The sequence below is a fragment of the Apodemus sylvaticus genome, chromosome 11 (genome assembly GCF_947179515.1).
Source record: "Apodemus sylvaticus chromosome 11, mApoSyl1.1, whole genome shotgun sequence".
Taxonomy (NCBI): domain Eukaryota; kingdom Metazoa; phylum Chordata; class Mammalia; order Rodentia; family Muridae; genus Apodemus; species Apodemus sylvaticus.
The window spans coordinates 92039316-92067058 of NC_067482.1; the positions used below are offsets into that span (position 1 = coordinate 92039316).

A 27743-nucleotide genomic window follows, 5' to 3' on the forward strand; every position below is an offset into this window, starting at 1 on the left:
GTAAAGTCATACAAGTCAAGTGCGCCCCTCATCTGAAGGCACCCACCCTGCTCCTTCTCTTTGGCCTCTTTCTCTTTCCATTGTGTATGCTCCCACCCCCACTCTACCACTCTACCCCTCCCCCCCGCCACCCTCCCTGCTGTCTTTTCATTCTTGTCACCTCTGGTCTTCTCCTTGTGTGTCAGCTGTTGTGACTGCAGCAGCTAGCAGGTGACGACCTTCTGGCTTGCTTTCCAAGAGGCTGGGTCTGACAGACTCCAGCCCATCCATTAGCACAGGCCCGATGTTCTGTTGCTGGAAGGCTCAGTGGGGGCAGCAACATGGAGGAACTGGTTTCTGATGAAGGCAACGAAGCTTGTGATTCTAAGACCAGTTTCAACGGGGCACTAAGTAGCACATCAATCAGCATTGCCACGTGAACGGCCCTCGGCTAGCACGCTTCTTAAATACTGCCGTGCACATGCAAACAGTTCCAGAAAGCCCACACTCTGTGGTCTAGCTCCCCTGTCTGTCGTGGATTTTACTGACTTAATTAACTGGTAAAGACTTTTAAATTGCACAGGTTCCTACCTTTCATTTTTCTTAAGTGTGTGTGTGTGTGTGTGTGTGTGTGTGTACACTCATGAGCTCATATACATCTGTACATGACAAGGGAATGTCCTGAGATAGATATTCCACAGCACATGTGTGGAGATCAAAGGATAACTTCGTGCAGTTGGTTCTCTCCTCACCTCTCTGCATAGTCTGTAGACTCCAGGGACCAGACCTGAGCTCTCAGCCTTCCATAGCAAGCACTATCACACGGTGAATCACGTCACTGGCCCTCTCACTATTCATTTTTTAAGATTTATGGGTTTAAGACTCTCAAAAAATTTAGCATCTCCTGGGACCCTTTGCCTCCGTTCATAACACAACAAATACAGAGATGAATAAGACAGCAAGGAAGGATTCAAATCTCCTATTAGCAATAGTGACAAAGAGTGACCTTTTGGGGTCACCAAAGCCTCAGGGACAAACCAGCATCCAGTGAAACTGGGACAAAAGCCATCGGGGTCTCCCTTATAAGTGTTGCCTGCTTGCAGTGGGTGCAAAGATTATTGTAGGATACCAAGCATATTTGCTGCTGTGGGTCACAATGCACCTTCCCAAGTTCCAAAATCAACAGGGAAGAACAAAGCTCACTTTAACTTTTGCACACGACTACACAACACTCCCATTGTGCTGGGTGTAGGCAGGAAGTGACAGCCCAGTTCTGTTTGTCTATCATATTTTAGTAGGATCAGCTGGCGGGGCTCCAGGCTCTGTGTGGCCTGACGCCCACACCCCCTGCTCTGTTCCCATCCCAGGCATCATCAGCCTGTGGCAGTTAAGCTTCTCAAAGCTCTCCGTTTTGCAGATGTTTTTCTCCCCCTCTGAAATTAATACAATATGTGCCCGAATCTCAAACACATCTCAAGAAAATAGGCAGAGCCAAAGGATTTCATTGCTGTTATGATTGTACAGCTTCCCAGACCCAGAGGAGAGATGTGATCTGTGCTTTTCTGGCAATCCCACGGCCTAATAATTTTCCCATATACTTTCCAGTTTAAATTTAGGCCAAGTAATGGAAAGAAAATGCAAAACAGATTTATATACCGCAGCATATGTGTGTGGGTGCGTGGGGGTATGTGTGGGCGATTCAGTATGGGTATGTATGAGAGTGTGTTAAGTAAGCATGTGTGAGCATGTGAATGTATATGAGTATCTCGAATGCATGAATATCCATTTCATAGGCTGGAACTGGTACATGGAAAGTGCCTCGCTGGTTGATCTTTGCAGAGGTTTTGTGTGTTGGTGTCTTGACTAAAATTTCTTGCCACTGTTCATAGTTCAGTCTGGATCAAGTCTTCCATGTTGGAAAAGGAGAGCTTCCTCTAGAAACCTACTGACTCAGAGACTGCAAAATAAGGTCTTTACAGTACCAATGATCCATGCTCACTTCTGATGAACTGAGCAAGCCAGCCACTCGGGGCACACTGAGATCCAAACTTGAACCTCATAAAACCATAACATCATCATTAGCCTTGATATGTTGAGAAGAAGGTCTCCTCAAGGAAGATAGCAGCATTTCCTAAACTCTGAAATAACACGGTGATTCAGATGCCTCACTTTTTTCATCAAAGCTTTTACCAGTGGCAAATTCCATTTGGGTCTTTTCTTCTTAACCCGGAACACTCCAAAAAAATCTACCTCCCATGGTGTATTAGCATTTAATAGTCTTGCATAACCTGACACTTGTATACAGAGCACATCCTTTTAAACCAAAAAAACCAAAGTCATTTTGTTTTACCCAGAAAAGAATATGCCTGCCTCTCCCATCAGCCAGGAAAAAAGTGTGATACATCTGCTGTCCTTACCTTGTAGGAAGCCTATGTGATGGCCAGTGTGGACAACCCTCATGTATGCCGCCTCCTGGGCATCTGTCTGACCTCCACTGTCCAGCTCATTACACAGCTCATGCCCTATGGTTGCCTCCTGGACTATGTCCGAGAACACAAGGACAACATTGGCTCCCAGTACCTACTCAACTGGTGTGTGCAAATCGCAAAGGTGAGCACATTGGGAGGTCTGCCCACTGGAGTACCCAAAGAGCCAATGGCAGTTTTCGGGCACAGGATCAGTGTTCCTGTATAGTACAAAGTACTTTGACTTGTACTCCACCCTGGTCTTCCAGGGGTGACAGTGATCATTGGTAAGAGTGCTAAGAAAAGCAGCAAGGGTGATCTAAGAGAAGGGAAGAGGATCCATTAGTTCCTCTATTCTGTGTACCTGGGTTTTCTGAGAAGATATATGTGTGTGCTTGCATACAGGATATATAGTTTTCCTTATTTCAGATTATGTTCAATTGCTTGATTTGCCCAGTGGCCACACACTTCACGTTGGAAATCTAGCCACTTCACATGAACGGTTTTCTCAGTATGTGGTGCAAAACAATACTGGATATTGTCTTTGTATCTCTGGAGTTCTTTTCTGGTGAACATTGTGGTAATTTCTGAGGCAAGATGGATGCTTTCCTCAGTTAGGACCCGATAGTAAGGTCAGTAAAACAGAGTATGGCCAGAAGAAGGCAATTAAGGAGATGGCGATGGTGTGGACATGTGGACGGGACAAGGGCCAACATCAAGCCTTGTGTTCATGTCCAAAGAGGCCACTGGCTGGGCTGCTTCAGTGTCCCCAGTCACAGGCATATTCCTGAGGCACAGAGTGACTGAGGGATCGCGCACTCCCTCCACCCACAGGGCTGAGGATGAGCATGGAGCAACAAATCCAGTGTTCAACTATCCACAGGTCTCTTAAGGACTCAGACTTCCATCTCGAATTTCCCCCATCACAGTCTCAGCCCTGCATCATATTTTGGCACCAAACTTGAAAAGTTTGGCTTATTCTATGACAGTAAGGGTACATTTTCACATGGTTGAATTTAAGGAATTTGTGGTAAAGCCTGGTGTTTGTTCCCATTCTCTTTAGACAGTTGGGTAAGATGTTGAAGGATGTGTAAGGGACCACAGGAGCAGAGGAAAATGGACTTCCAGGTATGGACCAGTTCTTAGCATGTGCAAACCCTGGTCATGGTGGAAGTTGCTCCTGGCATGTAGCAGGATATGTTGAACTCACCTCACCTGTCTCTAAGAGAGACACAAGTGCATGCATACATAACACAACGAAACCAACTTTTTGAGATCTGAGGCATAGGGTGAGCACTGCTTGGTATGATTCTTTGGGTCATGCTGGTGAGGCCCCTCCCCAGTGATCCAAACTACAAAATGTCCTTTATATGGCTGTGCCATCTGAGATGTTTCAGTCGCAACCTGGAAAGTTGAGACCACTCCATGCTCTCCAGAGGTCTCCATGTATGCTGACCTCTGCCCGTTGTCCAGTCTTGATGGTTTGCACAGAATATAGGAGTTAAATTATGAGTGTTAGTAGTCTGAGAACAGGGTAGTGTGCAACCCAATTGCTGTAGATTCTCGTTGCTGCTAAATGTGTATTGCTTGTATCTCCTGACAAGTAGTTGTCTCCTGATACTACCATGAAAAAGCCGTAAAGATTTGGTGTCTTCTCACTATGCAAGCTCTCTCCTCGTAATTCTGGAGGTCAGCGTCTAACCTCGAAGTGTTTTAGGGACACTGGCTTTACAGGCTTTTGGGAGACTAAATACTTGCCTCTCAGCCTCTGGTGCTCCCAGCACTCCTTAGCTTGTATAGCATCTCTGAGTCCCTACTTCTTTATTCATCTGACTTTCCCCCTGTCTCTCTGTCCAGGTGCCCCCTATTTTCACATAAAGATGCCAGTCACTGGGCTGGAAAATACTAAGACAGCAGGTTTTAAATATCCTGACCACAGAGAGCTGAGGTTACAGCTATGCTACTAGCTTGTCTTAGTTTCTCCACATCAGGAACACATGCAAAAACATCAAGTTGCATCCCCTAAATACATACAAAAAAAAAAGAGGTTTCAATCATTGGACTTAGGACCCATCCAAAATCTAGTTAGATGTATCTCAACATCTGTAGGTAATCAGATTTTTATAATCTCATTTCCAAATAGGATTCCATTCTGCAGCTCCAAATAGATATGAAAATTTGGGTCACTATTCAACCTGTTTCAGTAACTGACCCCTGGCTAATCCGGAACAGCTATATATTAGATATAGGATGGTGGATGGTAGCTGAAGGCCTACCCAAACCCTCACTCTCCAACTCTGGAATTCACTCATATTTTCTCCAGCATTCCCTAAGGCAGGGCATGATGCGCTCCTTTCTCAAGTTTTGTTCCTTTCTTTTTATTTTACTCTGCTTCCTTTATTTCCACATGTTAATCTCTGGAGAGATCTAGTTTATTCTTGAGTTTGTGACCACTTTCCCCAACTGTACAGTAAGACCTAGCTGCATCCCCACACTGGGGTAGGAGTACCAGAACTCTACTTTCCTAGGGTCAACTTCTTTTTGCATGACTACTGATGTCGAGGTCACCAGAAGTTCCTGAAAACACAGCATCTCAGCTTCCACAGAAGACAGTCCTCTTAAGGATGGAGCATGGCTCAGTGTAGAATGCCCACTACCATGCAAGTCCTTGCATTCTGTTTCAGCTACACACAAACACTGTACACAGAGAGTCTCTAGGAGTTTTACAAGAATCAAAATGGGATTACTATTTCCGTGAACTTTCAGTTCGCACTGGAAGTCTGAATGTCTTCTAAAAACCACCCTTTCTGGAAGCATGATAGTGCCCACCTTAAACAGAAATTTTGAACATATTTCTGAGGTTCAACTGTCTCTTAAAACAGTTTTGTACATAATAATAATCATAATTTCAATCTGTTACTTGTTGTATTCTGTGCTGTTGTATTTTGCTTATGGTTATTTTGATTGGAAGTCTTTCCACATTTGGGGCAGTTCATTCTTTGCCTGTGGTACATCTGCTTAGGAATTCACAAGGAAACCTTATTGTACCATATATAGCTAGCCAAGTGGTGGAGTGTATGCCCCAAAAGGGGAGGAGCACAGTGTTTTCCCAGGTGATAAGGAGAAAACTTTGCTCCTGGGTTAGTGGCAATATATCTCAGTATTAAACTGTTTTACTTCTATATGAGCAGAGAAAAACTTCCCAGATGCATTTAGTAGCTCAGGACAAACTATAAAGTCTTAGCCTTTCAAAGCAGGATGTATTACTCCATAAATACCTTAGGTGACCCACAAAAGCATTGACCATCTTCAGAAGTTTTCGTAGTTACTCGTGATTATACACTTTCCTTGTCTGAGCTAAACTGTCAAGAAGATGGAAAATAAAGGGTGAAGGAAGGAGAGGCCAGTGGTCGTGAGGGAGGAAACCAGTATAGATCAGTAGAGTACAGCTACTTTCCTAACCATTTATAGCAAAACTGGATTCTCTTCTGTACATCTACCCTTTGGAGCTCCCAGGGACTGAGATTAGTGAGTGCTTCAATGTACCCACTGTTCGTATCCGCAATGAGCCAGAAAGAAGGACTCCTAAGAGCCATCTGTCTTCAAAGCACACATCTCATAAATGCACAGCACAACAGTGCCCATGTTGAAAGAACAAATAGTTGCTTCATTTTGATTTTTTTCCTATTATCATTGAAAGTGAAAAATATATAACTGCATTTAAGTAGTTAACATAAATGGATCCCTTTACAGCACGCGTGTGAGAAGCAGGTTTACCAGAACCCAGCAAGTTTCAGAGGGAGGACTGACCACCATGCACACTTGATGACATGTCTACGCTCCTTTTTCTTCACTGGAAGCTAAAGCACAGAAACACTCCCCATCTGTTTCCCAGCTCCTCTCCCTCCTTGCACGGGAAAATGAGGGCCATTAAGTCTGGGCTTATCTTTATCATGGTTTCTAGAGCAGCACAGAAATGGATCCTGCAGTAACCTCTCTGAACTTTGCCCAAGCTATGGGGGATATACAGCCCTTGGGAGATCAGTCTTCAAATGTCACCCTCTACACTCAGTCTTGTTCTGCAACACAGTGTTCCATAAAGACCTTTGACATCCCCGGGTGACAGATGAGCAGGCCAGCTTTTTTAAGCGGCAGTTCCACTCTTCAAAATCACTATTTAAACTCGGCTGTTCAAAATCCATTCTCGCTGCCCTGGAGCAATGAGATGAAAATAAATATTAAACTCAATTCAGTAAAAAGAATCAGGAAATGAGACTTCTACGAGGCCCCAGTGGGGCCAGTGCTGATATTACTGTTTAGATTCAGAGAGTTCATAAGCAATATCACAGCTCTTATCTGTAGTAACCAGTTAAAATATAACCCTGCTGGGTTCTGAGATGGCCTCTTGAACTGCCTTGGAAGTGTGTGGGGCAGAGTGAAGTGGATGGAGTTGTGTTTAGGTTCTAATAGCCCTAATCTCTCTGTCCCCAGTTTACTCTTCAGGTAGGACCCTTGCTAAACTATGTACCTCAGAGCATGTGCGAGCTCTCCTCTGGCTTCTCCAAGCTTTTCTCCTGAGGATAGCTATGTATAGAGTAAAGCCAGGATGTTCCTTTAAAGCCTGTGGGTGTGCTGAGCTTGCAGGGTTCTGTGGATTTATCAGACTCACACAATGACACTGTGCTCTTGACACACCACCAAGTGCTAGACTTTTGTTGTTTTGATTTTGGTAGCACAAGCAGTTTTGGTCCAGCTGGCCAATTTCACTCAAAAGCCACAGCAGGGGAAGTTAGGGCTAATCCCCATGGTGGCTGGAGACTGAGAGCTTTGTCTGAGAAGCAGCCTGCTCTAGATCTGAGCCCTGGGGTCTCTAACAAGTTGACTCTGTAGATACCCAGCCAGAGAGGCCGCTGCACTATGTCGGTAGCTGGTGCGTCCTCCACATAGCTATCATTCAATTGCTCATTTTTTTTTTTTAACAAATGCTCGAAATGTGTCTCATGAACCAAATCTGTGCTGAACATTTTATTGCTGTTTCAAACCGAGTCTCAAATAGCCCAGACCGGCCTTAAATTCAATGGTATCCTTGAACTCCAGATCCTCCTGGCATTACTTCTGGTGTGCTCTGATTTACAGGCGTGCACCAGCATGCCTAAGTCTGTTAAACAGTTAAAACACCTAAGAGCCAATACAGGAAGTAGTGCGCAGTTTAAAATGAGCTCTCCAGTCCTCCTTGTAAGTGTGATAAATGGACAGAAAGCAAGGCGCTTTAAACAAAGGCAGAGGAGGAAAGAGAGAGGGTGGCTGGTCCTCTGCGTAGGGACTGTATGTGACTTGTCACTCTAAGCCTGTGCAGCACCTACACAGTAGCTTTCAGTGTGAAGGAAGAGTGAAAGACGGTATGGAGAAAAATAAAGACAGCAAGGGTAAGAGAGGGTGAGGATGGGGGAGAGGAGAGGAGAAAAGGGGGTGGGACTAGAGAGAGAGGCAAGGGAGAAAGGCAGGGAGGGAACCAAGGAGAGCATCCTACCCAGGCAGGAGGACAAGTGTTAGCACTCCTTTCCTAGTGCGGAAAAGTTCATCATATTTAATATGTAGAGACGTTGCTCTTATAAGACACACAGGCTAGGACAGAATAACAGGTCCATAACTCAGAGGCTGGAGCTGAGGAAGGAGGCAGCCTCTGGAGCTCAATCAGACGAGAGAAGAAGCGGAGAAAGTGAGTCGTGTGTGTGTGTGTGTGTGTGTGTGTGTGTGTGTGTGTGTGTGTGTAAGTGTTTCCTAGGCTTCTGCTTCTTCTTGGCCTTTCACTCCCAATCCCTCTGCCATTCCTAATTTGGAAGTGCTAGTCCAGCGAAGAATCTGCCAGCGTCCTCTCGAGTAGACACAAGGACTCTTCACCTTTATTTCCCTGTGCATGCCAATCTTCAAAAAGAAACACATGAACTGAACAGCATCTAAAATATGGAGTCACTTCCTCACTAATTTGATGAAGAAGGGGACTCGGTTCATTTTCACAAGAGATGTGGGCAGTGACTCCATTTTCCAAGGAAAGAAAGATAGCAAGGGTTTCCAAAATGGAACTCAGTGCTGGGTTTTTGATAGTGTCCTTGTGGAAATCTGTTTTCATGAGATGGCCTGTTCTGTTCTCAAAAGGAAAAGGGCCTAGATAGGCCAGGTCAACAATAATCTTTTATGTAATAATCTGTGCAAAAACAAGCAGCTTGCCTGAAAGTTGTGGGGATGAACCTTTTCTGTAGGTGTACTCTGAGAGTGTAACAAAGTGGAGGTGCTTCAATCAGAGTGAAAACACTAGAACAAGAAGAGCTGGCTAAAATCTCACTTACTTCCAGGGTGTCCCCAACAAACTGCTCCAGGTCAGCTCTGTGCCAGAAGGTTCAAAAAGCATCAATCTGATAGAAGCAGGAAATGGGGCCCACACTCCAGGCTGGAGAGGAGAGGTGTGCTGTGCACGTGAATAACGGAGAGGGCTTGAAACAAGCACAGACACAGCCTCAGCACGCTGACTCTTTCTCACCTGCGCCTCCTGAAGAGCTTGGCCCAGCACAGAGAAGGCATTGCCGGAAAGCTAGTGTCAGGAGACTCCATGGAGGTAAACTCCAAGAGAGCCAGGCTCAGCTGATCCCGCACCACAGAAGGAGTTGAGACCAAAAGTGACACTCGTCAGCCAGCAGGGAGGAAAACTGCCCGTGACAGGGACACCAGAAAGTTGGAGAAAAGACAGCGTTCCAAAGGGAGTGTTCCTGGAAATTCATCTGGCATCATTTGACATATAGCTACATGATTTCTTTATTGCCATTATATTGATGATAACAATTGCAGCAGAATTATGAGACAGCCGAGGAAGTGAGAGAGGATGGTGTTTTGTAAAACATATTCCATATTCACATAGTTTTAGTTTTTAAAAAGTAAATTTAAAAAAAAAAAAGACTCTGGAAAGTAAACCTGGGCAAAGTCTTCTTTGTTATCAGTGAGGGATTCACAGATGACAGCCCAAGGAACATGGCAAAGGTATGTCTGAAATTCAACCAGGCAACCCTGCTTGGCCGTAGCCTAGTGAGATAGGCCTTAACCCCCTTCAAATGAGGACAGAGCGGATGCATAAGGCCTCATGAGGCTCAAGGCGGTCAACTGGAGTCAAAGCAGGAACCTGAGGTCTGCGCCGGACAGTTGAGCCTTACTCTTCCCCTGGCCTCGTCTACTTGCAACTTGAGTATCTGGATGGAGAAAAGTTCTTGATCACATGTGGCTACAGCTTCCTTCATGTGCCTTGTCATTCATTCCAGATAATTCCTAATGCTTACCAACTGCAAGCATCTGTCAAGCAAAGTACAAAGGTTAAAAATATAGTCCTTGGTGTTGAGCAGCCCAGAGATTCTTGTGGATTTAACTTTGTGCTCAGGTGCAAGACAGTTCCCACGATACTGGGGGTCCCCTGGATGGTTCATGCCCTCACTGCAGTGTCCTCTGTGTTTCAGGGCATGAACTACCTGGAAGACCGGCGTTTGGTGCACCGTGACTTGGCAGCCAGGAATGTACTGGTGAAGACGCCACAGCATGTCAAGATCACAGATTTTGGGCTGGCCAAACTGCTTGGTGCTGAGGAGAAAGAATATCACGCCGAGGGGGGCAAAGTAAGTTCTGCGAGTAGGCCAGGAAACATTTTCCTCACAGTTCAGGCCCATCCCCCTACCTGTCAACGGTGGGCAGCATTTGCCAAAAGATTCTGAATGGGGTCACAGAAGCTGCCACCATGACCGGAGTCGAGTCAGTCATCCTCTACATTGAGAAAGGATGTCGGTGGGAGGAGTGAAGAGGGAGTTCTGCCCAGAGACCAAAGAGAGCCAGGTCCCATCTCCAGGTGACTGTTAACAACTGTGAGTCCCACTCCCTCCTCTAGGAAGAAAACATCCCTCAAAAGACCGCTGGGAAATATCACTACAAATTTAGTAGCGCCCTCTCTTGAGACTCATATTCAACAAGTGACATTGTTCTAGGAGTTACAGTGATATAACTCACGACAGGACTGCCAGTGAGAGAGCTGATTATCTTCCCTCTGTGTTGTTTTTAGTCCCTTCAAGGTCTCTGTCACAGCAGTGAGGGGTTCATGGCCTTGCCAGAACCCCCCCCCCAAGGCCTCTCAGGCATCCCCAGCTATAGCCGTCCTATCATGCTGACAGTGTGTCTCTAAATAGCACTCTCAATCCCATGAACTTGGTTATTGAAAACATACCCAAAGTCTGGGAGCTAGGGCTACAGGGAAATACCACAGCCTCAGTTCATCAAAAACAGTCCATTGCCCAAAATGTTCTTGGCTGCAGCTTTCGTGGAGACCCACCTGGTAAATTTAAACGCCCCCTACGGAGAGGGAGCACTGACCTGAAGCATGAAGGGAAGGTCACTTGATTTTCCTCATTAGTCAACTGTGATTCCACCTAGAGTGACAAAATGTTTTAGCTCTACGCTAATAGTCTTCCTGCTGCTTTCTCTCCCATCTCACATCGTCCCAAGGTGCCTATCAAGTGGATGGCTTTGGAATCAATTTTACACCGAATTTATACACACCAAAGCGATGTCTGGAGCTATGGTGAGTCAAAACTCTGACGCTAATGAATTTGTACTGAGGCTAAGCCGGCTCGTATTATTTGTTAATTAACATTATATGCTCTGACACGCACGTGTTACCTTGCAAGACAGTGAGCGTGCCCATCGACTGAACTAAGAGAATCTGACAAAGGAAGCGAAGCTGAAGTACCACACCAAGTATCACTAGAGACAGCTGTGAGCTCACGCTGCAGGAAAGGTCGTGGGGGTGGGGAAGAGGACCCAAATGTGGGTTAAGCTTCTGCCTGCAGAGGTCAAACAAACAGAAGCTCATGTTGTGAACCTGACATGAGTCAAAGGAAGACAGCCGATGAGGTTTCATGGGGGAAGCATTCCTGACAGAGAAATAATGTTTTCTTATGAAATGGCCAAGACTGTTGTTTCATGTGGTGCTTGATTTAAACTCTCTGAGTCAAAGAGAGTGGCTTAGCCAGGGTGAACCATGAGGTTACCTATGGGAAGAAGTAAGAACGGGCAGATAGTTAGTGCTTGTTACCAAGGAAGACCCTCCTTGCCAGGGAGGGCCCAGCTCTTATGACTACAGCAGACCATGCGCGGGACTGGGTGTCCCCTTCCCAGGGGACTGCTCCTGCTAGCCTCCTCCCTAGCTTGTTCGTCCCTTATCTTGAGCCTATTGCGGCCTAAGAGCAATGTCCTTGGTTCCCGTGTCAGGCACTTGGTCGTTGAATTTCCCCGGGGCAATTCATGGAAAGGTTCGAAAACAGTATCATTGTCAAGCACAACTCTCACCTCATAGGCAAACGGGGATGCTTCATTCTGAGCCAGACGTGAGTGGCCATCACGCAGGAACACAAATTCAGGTTGTCTTGAACATTTTCCCTCACACAAGCAGATACGTCAGATTTTATTAGCTACAGAACAAAGAAGATTATGTATCAAATGATGTGCAATTTCCAACCTTGCTTCATAAGGTCCTTGTTTGCACTACTTTGAGTATAAGGTACTCAGAGAAGCTGTGTAAGTGGGCAGATCTTGTTCTGGAGCGAACTCAAGCTCCACAGTCTTTAAGGTTATAAGTATTGCACTTATCAGTCAGCAACTATATGCCTCACATTTAGCTAAATGGTTTTTTGTTTGTTTTTTGTTTTTTTGTTTGTTTGTTTTGGGTTTTTGTTTTTTGTTTTTTGGGGTTTTTTGTTTTTGGAGTTTTTTGTTCTATATAAGATCTTACTATATCCTTGAAGCCATGCTGTGAAACGGATGCTATTATCTTACTTGATAGGTAAACCCAAGGTATCTGTAGTCAAACCAACAGCTCAAGGCTACAGAAACATAGACTTTAAAATACCAACAATGATGGCTAAGGATTTGGTGGTGTGTTAACCATTAACTCCCAATGCAATGACTTCCTTGGCCTGTTCTGCCTGCTCAGGAGTCACCGTGTGGGAACTGATGACGTTTGGGTCCAAGCCTTATGATGGAATCCCTGCCAGTGAGATCTCATCCATCCTAGAGAAAGGAGAGCGCCTTCCACAGCCACCTATCTGCACCATCGATGTCTACATGATCATGGTCAAGTGTAAGTGACTGGGGGACCACCCACACCCATGGGCTGAGCCTGCCCGGAAGTAACTGCTCTTAGACAAATAGCCCAGGCCTTCATTTCCCCGAAGAAAGAGCATCTGTCTTCAAGGCAGGCTCACAGTTCCAGAAACATCATACACACTTCCAGCAAGCATTCTTCAGGATTCACTTGCTTGACTCATTCTGACCTCGTATTTGCCCATATTTGCAAGCAAATAAATTAAAACTGAAGTCTTTCATAAGCCATTATTCCCAGATATTCTATTATCTGAGTTGCTCAATGAACTTACAAAGTTGCATTGCATTTTGAGACCTGTTGCTAGAGAGACTTAATGTTACAACATGCCTAACAATGAGTAACCATGGGAGTTTGATAGAATCAATGTTTCTGCTGTGGCTTAAATCTTTCAAACAGTGGATTTATGTGAGGCCTCCTGCAGTAAAGCAGTTAATCATGTTAATCCCAACAGGAGTGTGCATTTGAATCAGTGCTATTATTCCATATGAATCTACAAGTGTGTTCTGAAAGTAACAGTACACATGTGATAGCATTGGTGGAGAATATATATGACAGAGTGGTGGTCTTATTTTGCATTCTGTTGCTGTGATAAAACACTGACCAAAAGCAACTTGTGGAAGAAAGGCTTTCTTTAGCTTACAGCTTGCTGTCTATCATCAGGGTAAGCTAGGGGGAAAGCTCAAATCAGGAAGCTGGAGGCAGCAACTGAAGCAGAGATGGAGGAATGCTGGCTCACTCAGCCTGCTTTCTTAGACATCAGAAAAAGCACCGCCCAAGGGATGGCACAGTCTACGGTGGGCTGGGCTCCCCCACATAACTCAGTAATCAACCAAATGTTGCTGAAAGGTCAACCTACCCGGCACATTTTCTCAGCTAAAGTTTCCTCTTCCCAGATGACTCTAACTCATTTCCAGTTGACAAAAAAATCTAACCAGCACAGCTGCTTTAACATAAATAATATCTCTGAACTTTAGACATAAATACCTCTGAAATTTGGACCAAAGTGTAATAGACTATTTTCACTGCTTTGGTTACAGCTGAGGAAGCTGAGACCCAGAAAGGTTACATGATTTGTTTAAGGTCACATAGCAGTTTAGCTTAAAATAGCTTGCTATCCAGTTGAAAAAATAAATTGAATCCCCAAAAGGCACAAGGATTTCTTGTGCACAGTTTATCCTCCCCATTGCTGGATCTATGTTTAGATTATTGGTAAAGCAATGCATTTCTGTGACTACTAAGTATATCTTTATGACACCCTAGGTTCAGTTCCCAGCACTGATAAATAATTGATACATAGATGGATACATACATTGCATACATAAATACATACATGCATACATACATACATTGATAGATGCATAGATACATTGATCAATGCATAGATACATTGTTAGATGGTAGATAGATAGAGAGATGGCAGATGGATGATGGATGAATGGATGGATAGGTACATGGATAGATAGGTTGATTGGTTGGTTGATTGATTGATTGATTGATTGATAAGACCATGATTCAACCTTGTCACTTGCATGAATGGTTAAGTGAATGGAGAATGCAATAAGGCCTTGACGTTTCTGTAAATTTAATCTGGTTTCTAGTTTGGAAAGCTGTGGATTAGGACAAAGAAAACACAGAGGCATGCCAAAGTCAGAGTAGTTCTGTAGTGATTGCACACAGCAATAACCTGTGGTCACTGAAGATCATAATGCAAGAATGATGACTAAGGAAAGACAAACGTAAAAAACATTAGCATATATGTTATTGTTATGCTGACTGGAGACTGCTGTGTAGGGCTGGGAATGGACGCACAAGGCATTATAACTTCTCACAGACTTCAAGAGTTAATCAGTGTCAGCTCATGTGCCAATGCTCTCCCAAAGATTATGTGCCTTCATTTGCCTAGCAAGATCACAGCATAAAATGCTTAAAGCAATGCCTTCCTTGTCATTTCTTCCAGGGTTCTAATTGCTTTGCTTTGCTTACCTTCTTTCTCAGGCTGGATGATAGATGCAGATAGCCGCCCAAAGTTTCGAGAGTTGATTCTTGAATTCTCCAAAATGGCCCGAGACCCACAGCGCTACCTTGTTATCCAGGTACCAGGCCAAAGTTTGTTCTTCCATGATCAAAATCTCTCCAATAGCTCCAGATGCCACAGTGCTGGGTCAACACAGCCCATGGGGCATGTTCCTGTTAATAAATCCTTTTGCGCATTGGAGCCGCCTCCATCATGATACGGTGACTGAACTACATGGGATAAGTGGTGGCTCCCACCCAAATCTAAGTCACCATTGCATTTTAGCAGTCCAACCTGGACCCAATCTGCTCCTCATATGCAAGTGTCACCTCATTTGTTGGCTAATTAAAGCCCTATCTTTGCTAAACAGAGAAGCAAGACTTCATTGTTAACCTACATGGCTTCCTTCCCTGACTCCCTATTTACACCCATGCCACTTTGTACCACCAATCTGCTTACCTCTCATTCTGGAAGAACAAAATCAAGATAATTTGTCTTTGTGGACAAGTTTTAAACCTTCAGTAAAAATTATATATATATATATATATATATATATATATATATATATATATACACACACCACATAGCATTGTATAGTGGACATTAAATGTTCCCATGGCTTCTTTTTCTCCTCTCTCTTAAACCGTGTTTCATGCAGAGGCTGTCAGACTCAGGAGACTTCTGTGTTTTATTACATTCCAAAGCATCCACACACTAAGATGGAAAGGGGCTGTATATATGAGAGCTACCATAGGGTCTATACTAGACCTAAACTGGCAAACCTGTAGGCAACTGTTGATAAAGGCTCTATGCCCATAACCGGGAAGCAGAGCCCTTTCTAATAGTATCAAAATCTCCGCACCAGGGGGATGAACGAATGCATTTGCCGAGCCCTACAGACTCCAACTTCTACCGAGCCCTGATGGAAGAAGAGGACATGGAAGATGTAGTGGATGCTGATGAGTACCTAATCCCACAGCAGGGCTTCTTCAACAGTCCATCCACATCGCGGACACCCCTCTTGAGTTCTCTGGTATGCAGTCTCAGTCTCTGTCTCTCTGTCTCTGTCTCTGTCTCTCTCTCTCTCTCTCTCTCTGTCTCTCTCTCTCTCTTCATTTAAATTGACTTACTTCACATTTTCTGTATTTTACTTAGAAGAAAAGTAAATTTTAACCAAATAGAACCTAGAATCATAATCAACAGCTGAGGATTTTAGTTATTTAATTGCCTAGGTTTTCTAAAGCTGTAATTTGAGACAATAATTCTTCTCTCCAAGAAAACATTCAACATCTTGAAATATTTTGACTCTATGAGATCTACCTCCTGCATCCAATGGAAATGGATGAGAAAACACCAGTGTGCATGACCCAACATTGCTTTCTCTTTTTTTCCAGAGTGCAAATAGCAACAATTCCACCGTGGCTTGCATTAACAGAAATGGGGTATGTATGGGCGTGGCATAAACCAGAATCGAATAAGCTACACAGGGGCAGTGCCCATCTCAGTCCACACCTCAGTGACTTCTCTCCCTGCACATTCTTTTCCACACCATGGCTTGTTTGACTGGAATTCCAAGGCCAACAATTAGTGATCACTTATCGCAGGACCACTCAAAGAGTGCTTCATAGGCAGACAGCATTAGCATCACCTGGCACCTGTTAGAAATACAAACGTTTAGGTCTCCACCAGACCCACTAGCAGGATCTGTGTGGGGTGGGGGAGCCACCAGCCTTGGCACTAACCTTCCATGTCACACTGACCGGGATGAAGTACAGTGCCTCAGTCGCTGCCTGCATTGTGCTGTCAGGAGCCGCTACATCACTAATTCAATTTTAACTAAAATGAAATAAAATATAAAATTCATTTCTTCACACATTTCAAGTGTTCAGGAGCCACATGTGGCATGCGATTGCCTTACGATGGAACACGGATGGCAACCCCTCCATCCCTGGGGAAGCTCCATTAGGTGCACTGACCAGAACATTGATTGTCTGCAGCCCACTGGGGCAAGGGTCACTTTGGAGCTTGTCAGAATCTACTTTCGCAGACTCCATTGAATCTGCTTTTCTTGTTGGTTGTTGAGTCAGAATCTGACTCTGTGGCCCAGCTGCCCTTGAACTCATGGTCCCTGAGAAATGGCAAGCAAGGCCACCACACACAGCTAGAGGCCATTCTGCAGCATAGGCCAAGTAGTCCCCACTGGATTAACCTTGCCTCTCCTGCCCACAGAGCTGCCGTATCAAAGAAGACACCTTCTTGCAGCGGTACAGCTCTGACCCCACTGGTGTCCTAATAGAGGACAGCATGGATGATGCATTCCTCCCTGCACCTGGTGAGTAGCTTGCTCAGGAAGCAGTGATGGGCCTTGGTGCCTACTGCCATGTTCTCAGGCACAAGTCAGTTGTGACATCCTGTGTGCCTGGATGAGGCACACCGCATCCAGAAGTGGAGACTGTGGCAAATTTATAGGCATGACGAATGAACTAAAAAGGCAAAACAAAGAGAACTTATCATGCTGTGAGGCCTGTGACAAATACAAGTTACAGCTAGGTTTTCTGCGGACTTGTCGGCTTGGAAGCAAGTGGTGAAAGCGTCCATGTACGTATGTATAGTGTGTGTGTGTGTGTGTGTGTGTGTGTGTGTGTGTGTGTGTGTGTATCTGCATATAAAAGATGGATACATTTGTCTCCTCTCTTACACACACACACACACACACACCACATCATCCTTTAAACTTGCAAAAATCACTGATGCCCATTTGCTTTGAGAAGTACAGAAAATATCACAGGTTACTTGGTAGCCTCCATGGTATTCTCAAAACTTTTCTGCTCTTGGATGTCAGTCGTCTCACTGAGGACACTGGCAGGACTTGCAGTGAGCCATGGAATTCTGCATCAGGATCTTAGGATGAAGCTATACTAATTCACTTGTGCATTCTTCTTCATTTCAGAATACATAAACCAGTCTGTTCCCAAGAGGCCAGCAGGCTCTGTGCAGAACCCTGTCTATCACAATCAGCCCCTGCATCCAGCTCCTGGGAGAGACCTGCATTATCAAAATCCCCACAGCAATGCAGTGGGAAACCCTGAGTATCTCAACACTGCCCAGCCTACCTGTCTCAGTAGTGGGTTTAACAGCTCTGCCCTCTGGATCCAGAAAGGTAGCCACCAAACGAACCTGGACAACCCCGACTACCAGCAGGACTTCTTCCCCAAGGAAGCCAAGCCAAACGGCATCTTTAAGGGCCCTACAGCTGAAAATGCAGAGTACCTACGGGTGGCACCTCCAAGCAGCGAGTTTATCGGGGCATGACATGAAGGGGCATCATACAAGCTGTAACTTTCTGGACTTTCTAGAAGCCCAGGACCAAGCCATGGCAGCACCTCCACTCCTGACAGCCATGCCCACGTTGTGTCAAATGTCAAACCCTCAGACTGGCTTTAAAGTCTAACTGTGATGGGCTTTGTCACTGAGCCAAGAAGTGGGCCCCTCCCCTGATGCCCTTTGGGAAGTTGAAGGTACATCAATTGATCTTCAAACTGTGAAGACGCCACAAAAAGGTATCCTTCGAGAACACGGTCCATTGGAACAGAAGTTTGCCTCATGGTGAGGTACATGGGGAAAAAAACAGACATATGGAGCTTATTGCTTAGGGAACTTTGGGATTCTTGTCTTTATTGATTTGATTCATGTACTCTCATAGTCTGGGTACACAGAGTTGCCTGGAGTCAACTGACCAGACAGTTGGATCCACCAGCTCTGCATCAAGACACTTCCGTGGCAAGACAACTAAACACACAAGAAGCCCTGGGTGCCCTGAGCAGGTCACACTTGTACAGCATTAAAGCATGGCAGGTACGATAGGATAAGCCACTTTGTCACTTACTGGGGCTGGGAGAAGAGGAATGACGGGGTAGAATTTTTTGTATAACTATGTCCCTGGCACTTAGCACACGCTAGTTTACCAGTGTTTTCTATTAGACTTCCTTCTGTGTTTTCTGTTTCATTGTTTTGAGTTGTAAATATGCTTCCCTATCTTCATTTCATGAAGTAAACAAATGAAAAACCCAGTATTAAGTATTATCAGAACAACCATGATTCCACATTCGAACCCATTTGAACCATCAGTATTGCAACCAAAAGATTTTAAATAAGGAGTAACCATGCAAAAATCCATAGAGGAATTTAACCCAAATTTTTCGTCTCAGCATTGTGTCTGCTGAGGCGTGTATATGAGACTATAGAGGCAAAGCTGCTCTTCAAATCCACTTTACGTTCACCCCTCTACACCCTAAAACTAGTGTAAACCACACGTGGAGGATAAATCTATTTAATTTTAAAAGTGTTTATTAGAGATATGCTTTTTCCCTGGTAAGCTGCCACCATTTTTTTCCCTTTTAGAAAAATGATCTAGGCTTCCATGCAATAAGGGGCAACCCATGGTAGGCTCAGTGTGCAGGTTCCAAGAAAGAGAATGTCAAGAACAGAGTGGAATGCAGTATCCATTTGAAAGCTAAGGATGCTTGCAGGGGGAGGCCATGTTCCCAAGGATGTTTGCAGAGGGGAGGGGATTCATCCCCAAGTGATCTCACCATCATTGGTGCATCCGGCTACCCAAGATCTCCTTGCAGCCTGATAGGCTAATAGCCATTTTTGATAACCAGTATCATAAAGATCTTGGCATCCATCCCTTCCCATTTACCAAGTAATAGATGGACAAGGACTTATATACACTAACCATAGGGCAAAATGATGAATGCCAGACAAGGTATCAGCCAGGCACTAGAGCACAGAGAAGGATGGTACATTCTGTTGGAGAGATCTAGAAAGTTCACAAAGGAGACAAGACTGCCTACTATCCATCTGAGATCTAAAGGTCATAAACACCAGGAAAATGGAAAGTGCTTCTTTAGAGCAGTGGGTCCTCACTGGTCCTAAAGCTATGACCCTTTAATACAGTTCCTCATGTTGTGGTAACCCCCCAACCAAAAAATTATTTTTGTTGCTACTTCATAACTGTAATTTTGCTACTCTTACAAATCACAATGTAAATATCTGACATGCTATTTGATACGCAGGTTATCTGACAGGGGTCAAAACCCGCAGGTTGAGAACCACTGCCTTCAAGGTTTCAACCAAGAGAGCAGTGATCAGAGGGCTTTACTAGAAAGTCAGGGGCAAGACCAAATCAATCATCCTTACATGCCTGCTGCTCCCTCAGGCCTGGGAATGAAGCTCGCAGCACCCTCTGGGTTTCCTGTTATCCACTCCTGGTGTTCATCTGTGAAAAGAGATGCCATCTACGAAATTAAGGAGATTAAGCAGCATTTATGGAGATTGAATTTCCATGTCATCACCAGGAAATGCCATGCTGATCACAGTGAACACAGAGGAAACATTTAGTCAGGATTTCGCTCAAAATTGGAGTATAGAATGAGTCTGTCAGGTACCTATCAGGAACAGGTAATCAGTGAGAGAGAAGCATCACAAGCCATGCAAATTGTAGCAATGAAACCTTAGTATTTTTGTACTTTGAAATACTTTCTTATAACAAAATAAAGTGGCAAAACTATTCAGACTTGCTTTTCTTCTTATTTACGTACTCAGCATAAAGTTTAGTTGTTGTCAGGGTTAAGAGTATGTTTGCCAGTGTGTCCTCACTGTGTCTGTGCAGGGAGACAGGGCTGTGAACTCTGCCAAGCAGACCCTTCCTTTTGCAGTGGTTCTCAACCTTCCTAATGCAGTTCCTAATTCAGTTCCTTGTGTTGTGGTGGCCCCCAACCATCAAGTTATTTTGTTGATACTTTGTAGTAGTAATTTTCCTACTGTTAGGAATCCTAGTTTAAATGTCTGATATGTCTTTCAAAGGTACCTTAGCAGCTACTGGGGGTAATGAGAAGGAAGGCACCATGCTGGACCAGCATTCCAGTCCATCGCTGGCAGACCTAGCTCAGCTTAACTCTGCCACAGTGAACCAGCCTCATATACCTCTCAGGGCTTCTTTATACTAATTGTCTCTCAGTCCAGTCTTTTTATGTCTTGATCCCATCCTGGCTATTGGGCAGTTCATGGAGAAATAAATATATGGAGCTAACATTTACATGAGCACAAACATTATATATATTGTACAAATATATATATATATATATATATATATATATATGTACAAAGAGCTGCTATCATTATACCCTATAAAAATTACTTTTTTACTTCACGATGAAAAATGATAATCTCTTAAATGCTAAATTTGCTGTGAGTCCCTTCTGTCATAGGCTTTATAGGTAGAAGCCCTGGGAAAGCACAAAGTTGCATTCCAGCTCATGATAACACAGTCTAGGCATTTGTTGGGCCTTTTTTTGATTGGTTGGTTGGTTGGTAGGTTGGTTGTTTTTTTTTTCTTTATCATCCCACCCCATCCCCAAACTGTAGATATAGACGATGCTGGACTGCATAAGCACTGAAGCACTGGGTGTGTCTTGGGTGGGCTACCCTGGGAGGTTTCCAGCCAGTACAGTGTTAACCTGATTCTTCTTAAGCCCATGGGCATTTCAAAGTACCTCCAGGATGTTGCAATAAGCATCAAAGTTTCCAGAGCCACTGTAAAAGGCTTGATAAGGGGACCATTGGCACTCACTAGTGGCTGCCCAGCTGTGGTTCATTCATATTGGTCCTTTGGTTGCATTACATAAGACAAAGCTGGTACATGAAGATCATGCACCCACATCTACCCTCACTACAAATGGAAAGTACTGGAAAGCTTAGAAAGGCTTTCCCAGCCCCTGCAGGCTCAGGCAGTCAGAATCCTAGAGGGGCACCCCGCCCTTGATCCCAGTCCTCATCTGCATCGTCTTCGTCCATGGTACAGGATCATGCCAGGTCAGAGTAGAATAAACCCCTGGTTAGGTACAGACTTACTGGCTCACAGAAACCAAACTTTGCAGTCACCACTATTCCTTGTCCACAAGTGTAGCCTTTCCAAAATCCTCCTCTTTTTTTTTCCCCCAATGAAACCTTTATCCTGAAAATGGCAAAAATCTAAGTCTGGGCCTTACTAAAGTCCTGGGACATCTTGTTAAAGTCCTTGGACATTGTGTGTTATCTAAGAAACAAGTCATAAAAACCCACCACTTTCCACCTCCCCGCACTGGATGAGCTGTTCCCATTTAAGAAGCAGATGTTAAAGTTATGCCTAATCTCTACTTTCTTTTGATAAGCTTGTGTTTGTATTAAAGCATAATGATCTGTTTACATTTCCTTGCTTGGGGGCTGTAAAACCGTAACTGAGCAGAAGCCCCTCACTCTTCATCCCAGCCACAGCTACCATTCCAGAGACAAAAATCTTGCTACTGTTAAAGCCACATGTAGACAGAATTTGTAAATGTAAATGTATTTTTGTACCTGTTTTTAGTATATTGTCCTCTTTATGTAGCACTGAACTTTGTAAAGTATATTTTTTTAGGAAACTTGTTCTTGTTGTTGTTGTTTTCTAAAGAAAACTGCTTTGGAAAAACCATAATAGAATCAAAATTTGAAATTGAAATCTTTGCTTAGAAACAGTTCCACTGAGGAGAGGGGAGAGGTCTCTTAGGTGAATGTGCATCCTTATTACAGCACTAAGCTAGGTAGGTCATTTCCATGGTGAATGACAGGAGAGTCATTTAGTAGCGTTACAGGCAGAAAAGATGAAAGGCATATGAGCTTTGTGCTGGTCTGAGAAGAAGCTGTGGATTCTGGGGCAACGTCAGCAGAGGGATTGCTACCTGCTGGTCACCACTAGAGGAATTTAAATGACCTTGTAAATGAATGACATGAAACACAACATTTTGTTGGTTTACATATGCTAATGCAACATTAACATCAATTATTTTGTTTTTATAGTAACAATGCCGTTCACTCACTAGTGTGTCCTAGAAATGTCTGAAAAGCCGCAATAATATTTATGCTTGTTTGGGTTACTTAATATATTTCTGAAATGTATCACGTGCAAACAGGGTCACCCTAGACCAGCCTTATCAGCCATACATGCAGCATAAAATCACCTCAATTGGTTTTACAACTCTTGAAATCCAGCCATACCCAAGAACAATCAAATAGGAGTCTCCACGGAGTAAAACTTGAGAAATTTTAGTTTTTAAAAGTCCTAAGTCCCTTCTCATGTATAGAATCATGATTTTTTTTTAACCCTGTTTAAGATTTTAAAAAATACAAGCTCAGGGATTAGCCATAGACTCATAGGTGACTCTGTAGATGCGGATGGTATCCAGGCCCAGAGAAACCTAAGTCTGCTTTCCAGCATCTTTCTGGAGAGTGGGGGTGTCAGAAACCTAGGCGGGGTTCCCCTGGCAGCTACCTGGCCATTTAAAGTATCTAGCCAAAGGTCGAGAAGCTAGAGAAGGGACACCAGACATCCCCAGCACTATTTTTGTGTTACCTAAGCAAGCTCTATATGCGGCTTATACATCCAACTTCATTGGCAGTCCACCAACATGTGCCAATCCACAAACCTCCATCTCCCAGAAGGAAAACCTTGACCTATTATTTTGACTGCAATGGGCAGATTACTAAATACTTATGTGGCTTTTGTAAGAATAAGACTCCAAGAAGTGGAATCTTTCATTAAACACACACACACATACACACACACAATACTGGGATAAAACACTGAAGCAGCTAATCCAGATTTTTCTGCTATGTGCACCATGATCTTCCAGTCTTGCCTGAATTTCCAACAAAATTGCTAGGAGTCATTACCTCACATCAGCAGAAAAATATAAGAAAGGATCTGCATTTATACGTCTTACATGCATTTTTTAATTTGGAAAATGTAATGCCGTACTCTCTTGGTTTGAATACAAAGTGTTGTTACTGTATAATACAAAAATGCAGAAATGACGACACCCCAGGATGTAATGACTGTTTCCAGATGTCATGACATGACTAAGCACAGACAGCAGTAATCACATGTTAGTTTAGTTCACACAATAGTTTTACAGCTTCTTATATGGTACACTTTAACTTTGTAAAGTCATGCAATAATGAAAACAATATTTGTACAAATGCAAAGCAAGATGTCTTTTACATACTGTTGATTAGAACGTGTTGATTGTACATTAAGTATTAAAAATTGGATGTGTGTTCTTCATTGCTTGCTACTCCTAAGAAGTTAATGACTTCAGCATTCTTTGTTAACAGTACAGTGTGCTTTCTGTTACTATTCATATCTGACTATAGACACTTTCTTGACTTTTTCTTGTTTTCAAATTTATTTTGACTTAACTTGCTGATTTTGTGGTGCTGTGTGGACCAATGAGCTGTATTCCCCACCCCAACTGAAAACATTTTTTAAAAAAATTAATAAACCTTATTTTCAGAGAAGATTTGGAATCATAGTAAAATAGAAAAGAAAGCGCAGGTTCTTCCTCCCTCTCGCGCTTCCTGTCCCCACACATGTGGCCTCTCTGTCACACCCATCCTTACCTTAGTAACTGGATAGCTCACTCTGCAGAAAAAAAAAAAACTTACGAGTCATTTCAGACACTTACTGGGTCTACTTCCTAAATTCTGTTTAGATTCTTCAGATACAGTATGATCTCTTCAAGACTTTCTGTATTCTTGACAAATAGGTAGACATGCTAAAACAAACGAACGAAAACAAAAAACGGAAAAGCATCCTACAAAAGCGTCAATTGGCACCACAGAAGAGAACAACTTCCAGATGCCCAGACACAGGAACTGAGCAGCCCTGGGGATCTAGGTTAGCCTGCCTGGCCTACACAGGGCATGAAGGGCAGGCTAAGTCACCAGCTGGCTACGGAAGGTGGGACTAACACCTGCAATCAGTGCCCTGGCTCAGTGAGTGGTCTATGAGTCTTTAAGTTTCTGACTTTCCAGTAGTTTCTGACTCCAGAGAACAAACCAAACACTTCATTCCAGAACTTTCCCTCCACCAGCTGTTCCCACACAATGCCCTACCTTGTTTCTTTTACATGGGAGCACGGAGCACAGGAAGCTGGGCTCTGCCTGCTCCAGCAGCCCAAAATAGCTACAGTAGTGCCTCTGAATCATTTCCAGAGAAGATGCAGTTTATCTCTGTGTGTTTCATTCTCAACACTATCAGTCACAAGTATGGGGTTAATCCATGTAGAAGGAGGACTCCCAGACAGCTAAGTCCATGTACAGTTAGCAAATAAGGAGCCTCCCAGCTCTGTCTCGGGGCCGAGAATGTAATGTGGGACTTTGCCACTCTCCTGCTCCCTTACCTTCCGCCCACTGTTTGGCTGTGTCCCCATCCTCCCCGCTTGGGCCCCTGGGAAAGAAAGCTCTGGAAGCCTCCAGAGCACATTTCACCAAGGATCAAGACCTCCAATCAAGGAATTTAGCTCCTCTACAGAGAAGAGCAACTTACAACAAACAGTGTAAAGGTGGGAATGTTCAGGGGCCCTGGATTTCTCTGCCCATTAAGTGAAAGCCATGGTTCACAGTCCCAAATGGACAGCCTTAACCTCTGATCAGCCCTCTGGCACTATAATCTCGCTGCTGCCCATATTTCTAGCTGAAGTGTAGAGAGCATTTCAGCCTAAAGAGAGTTTGCCTTTGGGCCAATAATCGCTTACCTTTAACTCTCCTTGAGAGAAATGATTCCAGATTATGGAAGTCCAGCGGGGAGGAACCACCTGCCCTACATCCTTTGGTTACTCACGGTCCCCATGATCTGTGCTTCGCTGTGTCTTCAGTCTCTATCCACTAAGGTTTTTCTGTCCCTTGGAAAAAGAACACTGAAGTACTGGAGGGAAAACAGTGAAAATCCGTGAGTCCTCTTCTAATGGAAACAATATAATAGGACCCTGTGGCTACCCATTTGTTAATTGTAATTTTATGACTTCTGGGAGCCCCCATCCTTCTATTGACTGCCAATGACTCTGAAAGCTCCTGGAGATGCAAACCTTCTGTGGATAGCGGGGGTCAGGCCCTGAGCTCCTCATTCAGCTTCTGCCTTCTGTTCCTAACTCCATGTCTGCTCACTAGCTATGTAGCTTAGATGCTAGGTCCAAGAGGAACCAGAAACGTTACTGTGATTCCAACCCTTGACATCTCCCCTGCTAATGCCAAACAAGAGGCATTCCTAGCTTCAGAGTCAGAACACCACGTGAATGTTAGCATCCACAGTCAAAACAGAGCCTACAGTGTGCAACTCTCATCTTTCAACTCTGGTTCAACTGAGACTGTACCCTGAGTCTAGAGATCTGTATTATATATACTTTAATAAGTATCTCCAGGTCCCAGAAACCAATCATGATCCACAGAGTAAAAGCAGGTGCCAAGTGATTGGCCCTTTATTCCAGCTTCCTGCTCCTAGAGAAGGATTGAAAAGAACTTCTGCATGGAAAAGGCCTTATTGAGGACAAAATGGTCACCATGAGGTGGTGAATGAGGAAGGATCACGCACCCTTTTGCTTCTCCGAGACTGTATGAGGCCGCTTCTTATCTGATGCTTTCATGTTGATGGAGCTTGCTGCCTTAAACCTTTCCAGTTTCCCAGAACTCTCTGCATCTGTCGGCCTTCACCGTGTAACAACCTTCACTGAACCCAAACAGAAGAAGAACAAGGGTAATTTAAGTTGTGACAGAGCATCCTCTGCTGTCATGCACTCCTTCAGCTGAACTGTTCCCATATGCACAAACATAAGTGAGAAGCCTAAGACAAGCTGGAGCAGTCGATCACAAAGGGTGGGGATTCGTGGAAGCAGCAGGTGTTTTCATACACATCAATAAAATGAAGACGTTGAAAGGGTAAAGGCCCAGCACTGGAAATATCTCGTGTGTGTGTGTGTGTGTGTGTGTGTGTGTGTGTGTGTGTGTGTGTGTGTTGTGCACATGTGAGCACAGAAGCCAGAGGATGTGGGCCTCCCTCTTCCTCTATTACTTTCTGCTTTATTCCCTTGAGAAAGGGTATCTCACTGAAACTGCATCCATACAGCAACCAGCAAGATACAGCAACCAATCCTCTTGTCTCCATCCTTCCACAGCACTGGATAACAGGCATGTGGCCATATCTAGCTTTTTACATGAGTGTTGGGGATTTGAACTCAGGTCCTTATATTTACATAGAACATGTGCTTGCCTACTAAGCCCTACCGATGACTTTGGAGTGACCTGTCAAAGCTTCAAATGGTATTATTGAAGTGTCTTAGAAAATAGAAAACAATGAGAAGAGTCTTAGCAATTCAATCTACAAACAGATTAGTACAAAAGAGGAAGGAAAGGAAGGAAGGAAATGAGGGAAGGAACGAACAAACCAACAAAATGATTCATTTGAGGGTATAGATGTAGTTAATGAGATACAGGAAGCTGAATCATTTATTGCAGCAACTTAGGGTTGCTCATGCAGGTATTTTGCTTATTTACAGAAGACGTGATAAGAAAGGTACTGGCAGATGCTCATGAAGCATTAGATCAAATGCAATCACACTTATGACTCAGGAATGGATAACAACATTGTTAAGTGGATAAATATGTCTACCAAAAAGACCCTGACACTTTGAGTAAGAATCAGACAGGACCCGACTTGAAACTGTCCAGATATTCAGTGTTCTGGAAACAAGTAGCTTGGCTTTCTGCCACTACTTTTTAAAAGTCTGGTTGCTGTGGGCCTGTGGCAAGGCAGACCATCATGGCAGTGCTGTAGGGCCAAGCTAACATGCTCAGTTCACCACCTAGCCTGTACAGAGAAAGTGGAGAGGGAGAAACAAAGGAGAGGGGGGAAGGAAAGGAAAGGGGAGATGATGAAAAGAGAGTGGTATAAGAGAAAGGAATAAGAGAAAGGGAGTACAGTCCTTCTAGAAGGGCACGCCCCTTTTGGGCCCTACCTCCCAGTCACAGTTTCCTAGGCACTAAGTCTGCAACACATGTTTTTTTTAACGCACCCTGGTCTTTAAGCAACAGTTTCATTGAGATTTCACAGGCGCAGGTTCCCTGTTAAGTCTAGAAGACACTACCTCAAAGGGTGCACTGGGCCTCTGGCTCCTGAAACCTTTTCAGCCTCACTGTTCTCTGAGCCTTAAGTGTTAAATGTGTGTTATGAATGTATCGATTGGAC

The 27743-nt window shown here is 44.1% G+C and overlaps 1 protein-coding gene and 1 long non-coding RNA gene across 2 annotated transcripts in view; one reads left to right on the forward strand and one right to left on the reverse strand.

Moving 5' to 3' along the window:
• The window catches only part of Egfr (epidermal growth factor receptor), a 171856-nt gene extending 147834 nt beyond the window's left edge, over nt 1-24022 (forward strand). The window contains exons 20-28 of the mRNA XM_052198471.1: nt 2404-2589; nt 9944-10099; nt 10977-11052; nt 12463-12609; nt 14629-14726; nt 15513-15680; nt 16042-16089; nt 16877-16979; nt 17598-24022. Of these exons, the coding sequence (XP_052054431.1) occupies nt 2404-2589; nt 9944-10099; nt 10977-11052; nt 12463-12609; nt 14629-14726; nt 15513-15680; nt 16042-16089; nt 16877-16979; nt 17598-17959 (1344 nt within the window). The 3' untranslated portion in view covers nt 17960-24022. The remainder of the gene's footprint in view (nt 1-2403; nt 2590-9943; nt 10100-10976; nt 11053-12462; nt 12610-14628; nt 14727-15512; nt 15681-16041; nt 16090-16876; nt 16980-17597) is intronic.
• Nucleotides 10729-14705, reverse strand: LOC127696027 (uncharacterized). The gene is made up of 3 exons (XR_007980159.1): nt 14617-14705; nt 11820-11941; nt 10729-11521 (listed from the first exon to the last, which is right to left on the reverse strand). It is a non-coding gene; the product is annotated as an uncharacterized LOC127696027 (long non-coding RNA).
• Nucleotides 24023-27743: the final 3721 nt, after the last annotated feature.